At 42.4% G+C, this 5,071-nt stretch overlaps 1 protein-coding gene across 1 annotated transcript; it reads right to left on the bottom strand.

The window, feature by feature from the left end:
- Positions 1-1,171: 1,171 nt before the first annotated feature.
- Positions 1,172-2,134, bottom strand: LOC101691936 (olfactory receptor 6C75-like). Its single transcript, XM_004749737.1, has one exon. It carries the CDS (start codon positions 2,132-2,134, stop codon positions 1,172-1,174), a length of 963 nt encoding a protein of 320 aa, XP_004749794.1.
- Positions 2,135-5,071: the final 2,937 nt, after the last annotated feature.

Below are 5,071 nucleotides of genomic sequence, written 5' to 3'. Positions count from 1 at the left end.
GTTATAAGGATTGAGATAATGGAAATGTTAGTTTTAAAATAGATGATCAGGGTGCCTGCATGGCTCAGTGGGTTAAGACTCTGCCTTTGGCTCAGTTCATGATCTCAGGATCTTGTGATTGAGCCATGAATTGGGCTCTCTGCTCAGTGGGAAGCCTGCTTCCCACTCTATCTCTGCCTGCTGCTCTGCCTACTTATGCTCTCTCTCTCTGTCCAATAAATAAATAAAATCTTTTTTGAAAAAACGCTTAAAAAATAAAATAGATTATCAATCAGAAGATAACCTTATAGTTGACAACACACTTCAGTGAAGGAAAATTTTTAATTCATTTATTTTCATTAGTAACATGAAGCAGATAAACCACTTGAATCTTTGGAAGAAATTATAGAAGTATGAAATAAGTGCTTCCATCCACCGATATACACAAGCATCTGTGGTAACAGCTTTAGGTTAGGAACGAATCATAAATATGTATAATGCATCTGAGAGGCTGGAGCTAGAGTAAATAATTAAGGAGATTGGAGATGGGCAGCCATGGCATGGTGCAGTCATTCTCTCTCTTTAGAGAATGGTCTAAGCCTGAGAAAAATTCTGTTTCCCTCCAGCATGGGACTGACACATGCATATGTAGCTAAGCTAAGGGCAAACCATACATATTCCAAGATGAAGGGTACTATGACCATTATTTCCTCAGGCTACACATGAAGGGAATGTGGACCAAAGTATTGGTAATATTCCCATCATTTCCTTCATAACCAGAAAGTAATAGACAACCTTCTATTGTTTTAATTATCTAAATGCCTTTTGGTTAATCATCAATCCATTGTGCCACGATTATGGCTAGAGAGAAGTGAAATAAAAAGTGCGTAAATTACTAAACTTTGGAAATTTCAAATACGTCTTTATATCTGAGGCAAGAAAAAAATTCAGTAAAAGATATTTCGATTAATCAATTGTCATCTAATTGTGGTATATTTAGGGAGAAGATAGTATGTGCATCAAGGTAAAATGTGACCTTGAAAAACAGATTTCCATTCTTTTTTTAGGGATGAGCAAGGAGAAGTGAGATCTGCCAGAGACACTGTACCAGAACTGTGTGGACTGCTACATTGGCCAGAATTGAGGACACAGGGTTCTCTAAGGTCCTCTAGTCAAAAGCCATCTGATTTTTTTATCTTGATATTTTCATTTTGTGCATCATCTCCCTCAGAGCCTGGTGGACCTGCTTGTTCCGCAGAGTGTAGATGACAGGGTTGAGCAGTGGGGTCACCACCGTGTTCACAAGGGCAGCCTCCCTGTTGGACTCCAGCCTTTTTGTTTGCTTTGGTTTCACATATATAGACACACAGCTGCCATACATCAGAGAGAGGACTATGAGGTGAGAAGAGCAGGTGGAGAAAGCTTTCTTTTTCTCTTTGGCTGATGGGAGTTGTATGATTGTGACTACTATGTTGCTGTATGAGATGATGGTTATGATAAGAGATGTCAAAAGGATAACCAAAGCGACGACAAAGGCCAACATTTCAGTAGATCTGATGTCAGAGCAGGAGAGATGAATCAGGGGGGCAAGATCACAGAAAAAATGAGGAATGATATGGGGGCCACAGAAGGACAACTGGAAAACCTTCACTACCAGCCCAATGATGAGAGGGAAGGCCAGAGCAAAGCAGGCAGTGACCAGGAGGAAGCAAGTCTTCAGGTTCATGATGATCGGATAATGCAGAGGCTTGCAAATGGCCACATACCGATCCAGAGACATTACTGCTATGAGGAGAGAACCTGTTGATCCCAGAAATACAAAGACAAATGCTTGTATGAAACAGGCAGGAAAGGAAATGTTTTGCCTGCCTGAAAGAAAGATAACTAGCAACTTAGGAATAACAGTACTTGTAAAACAACACTCCAAGAAGGAGAAAATTCTGAGGAAAAAGTACATAGGTGTGTGGAGCCGGGAGTCAGCACAAGTGATGGTGACTATGACAGCATTGCCTGCAATGGACGCCAGGTATGCCAGCAGGTGCACCAGGAAGAGGACCTTTCCCAGGTGCTGGATGGCGGGAAACCCCTCCAAGGTGAATTCTTGGACAGTTGTCCCATTCCCCATTTCCATGGGCATCTCTTTCCACATCATCATCACTGCTGGTCTAACCTATTATAAAGACATGAGGGAGCACAAGGATTTTAGAAGAGCATGATTAAGTTATTTGAGTATCCAAAAAGGTGGCTAGGCTGTTAGCCAATGAATATGATAGAATCTACCTGTTCATGTTCTTGTGAGACTTAATTAAGATAAATCATGTAAGTCACTTGGCATATGATGCCAATGTTTTTTTATGTGTTCCTCAAATTCTAAGTGTCGTATTATGATCATGAGTATTATGTGTAGAGTTTAAGTAGGCAGAGTTATTAACATTTTTGTATTATACATCTTATTCTTTTTATAACATTAATTTGTAAGTAAACATTACAATAATGTTAGTAATATTCCCTTCGACCATCCCTTTTAAAATCTGCAACACATTCTATGGTCCATCATCATCTGTTGAGAACTTACATTTTTTCTCTGCTCATAACTGAAATTCAGTATTTCTACCACTCCCCATAATAATCATAAGTCCCTTCTTCTAAAAGCAGAAACTAAGGCTTAGAAAGCTCTAGGGATCTTAGATTACATAGCTGGGACTTTAGCCAGAATGCCCAAATTTGAAGTAACTGCAGTTTCCAAATACAGTGACAAAATATTTTAAAACAGGAACAAGTGTATTCATGATGCCCTCTCAACCTTAAGTGAAAGATTAGCTTTATTTATCTTAATTGTTTCTCTCCTCAGACAATAGCACTGATGTGTTACAGACCTGTGGAATGATAAGGGGCTTAGAGAGGATCTACTTTAGTACAAGCATCTTATAGAAGGGGCTGGAGACCAGAGATATTAGGGGCTGCTCAGCAGTACGAGGTAAGTTGTAAATCTAGGATTTACCACCCACCTTCACATGGTTCACGCTGGCCTGTGACACAAGAGGGTCTGATAGTAGTTCATAGGATTAACCCACTTATGAGGATGTGCTGGGCACTTGACACTCATGCACTCACTCTCACATCCAAGCTCAGTGAACATTCTTTCTTCAGTCCTCTCCATCAGTACCTTCTCTCAGGATGGTGTTTGGCTCCTGCATATTAAAACTATGCTGAAGGTCGGCAGTAAGGAATGTGTCTGCAGTAAACCACCGTGGGTCTGGTGTTCTGAGGGCAGCTCATGGAACTGAAGGACTCACCCCTGAGTGAACAGCCTGAAGAGTCTCTCCTTCTGTTCCTGTTGACCGCTGTTAAGTCCACCAAATTACCAGGATGCCTGAGGCCAGGCACTCAGCCAAGAGTCACCATATGGGGGACAGGGCTTCCTTCCTTCACAGCTATTGTCTTCTAAGAAATCAAAAGCTTGCTCTGGGCTGAGGGGAAAGGGAAGAGAAGGAAACTCATTCCTCACAGCCTGTGGCCCTGGGCTGGGGCAGGAATGGGGGGTGGGGGAGAGGGCAGGGGTGGGGTGGGGAGGGTGTGAATATGCATCCTGTGCTGCCAGTGTTCTGGTTGCCAGTGCCCTGTTTCCAAAGTGAAACAAGGCTATGTAGCACCCTGGACCTTGAAACCCCAGAAAGAGGCAGAAGGACTAAAACAACCACATTTCACTGCTCTGAATTCTGGACTAGAGCTGGACTCCCAGACTACTTAGGGTTCTCATGAAAGGTCTGGCTCTGCCTTCCCACTGGTAGCCCACCTAACATGCAATACTGCTGTCACCTCCTATAGCAGTTAATGGGAGCACACAGCTTCTTACTGGTTTAGCCCTGGGTGCTGCTGAGACAAGGATCCTTCCATGGCAGTGCTCCATGTCGTGGGTACACCTGCTCCAAACACCTTCACTTGCATATGCCCTTCCATCATATGTTCACCTTTCCATGTGGAGAAGCATCCTTGTTTTACTGCATCAACAGTGAAGAGATGGTGACACGCAAGTCTTAGGCTCTGTGATAGTTTTACCACAATACTGTTTGGTCACCAAGCAGGATGGACCCAGCCAGTGAGCAGAAAGTGTGGGCCTCCAGGCCTTATTAGATGCTGAAGAGAGAGGGGCAAAAAGTAAAGCCACAGCTCGTGTCTTAAGGGCAGCTAATTGGTTACTGTTGAGAATGAGAATTACTGATGCAACCTTTGTATTTATCTTCCCTTGTGTGTGGTGGCGCTGACTCCCAGATGTCCACACTGTTCTCTGCCAAGATTTTTCAAGGAAATTATATGACAATTTCTCAAGGGTTTTTAATATTCCCTTGAATATTTACCTGATTTTAGGTAAAAGTCCAGACTACAATTTCTACAGGTGATGTATACACTGAGACCAGAGCATAGTTGTTAAAATAACATATTTTATGGTAAGAAACAGTAGGATCACACTCTGACTTTCATGAGGCTTTTGGAAAGATACTGGAGAAGTCCTCCTTTTTATTAACAAATTCTTCATGCTTTCACTGACATTATAATTCTTTTCATTGCATATTTTCATCTGAAGAATATGTTCATTGTGCTCCCTAGTCTTTTTGAAAAAGGAAAGCATGCGCTTTTTCCTCTTCAGGGAAGAAGGAGGCATGACATGGTAGGTGGTTTCTGTAACATCTGTAACCAGTCAGACCCCTCTCTCTTGAAACGTTTCTGGGATGTGGCTCCCCAGATCTTTCTAGTTGCAGAAGAGTAAGAGATGTGAGCCTGAGGGTGGGGAAGCTGTACCCATAGCAACCACTGGGTTGGAGGGTGCTTCTCCTGGGTATGTCAGCTGGGCATCGGTGGCAGGAGTGACCCATTTTTCTATGGCCTCTGGATTCCCATCCAGAGCCTGAGAAGAGGATTAAACTCTTGTATTTGCTGGAGATCATGGGGTATATGGTAGCTGGAAATTTGTTCTGCCTGAATCTGTCCTCATCATTACTGATATTACAAGGTCAAGGCAAATATTATAGAAACTTTCATGAGTATTCATATGGGTTCCACCTTCCCACAAGTATACAAAATCACTTTTAGA

The sequence above is a fragment of the Mustela putorius genome, unplaced genomic scaffold (genome assembly GCF_011764305.1).
Source record: "Mustela putorius furo isolate JIRA1106 unplaced genomic scaffold, ASM1176430v1.1 tig00003909_pilon_pilon_pilon, whole genome shotgun sequence".
In the NCBI taxonomy this organism is placed as follows: Eukaryota; Metazoa; Chordata; class Mammalia; order Carnivora; family Mustelidae; genus Mustela; species Mustela putorius.
Note: the sequence above shows the minus strand (reverse complement) of the source record. Positions and strands in the feature narration are given on the sequence as shown.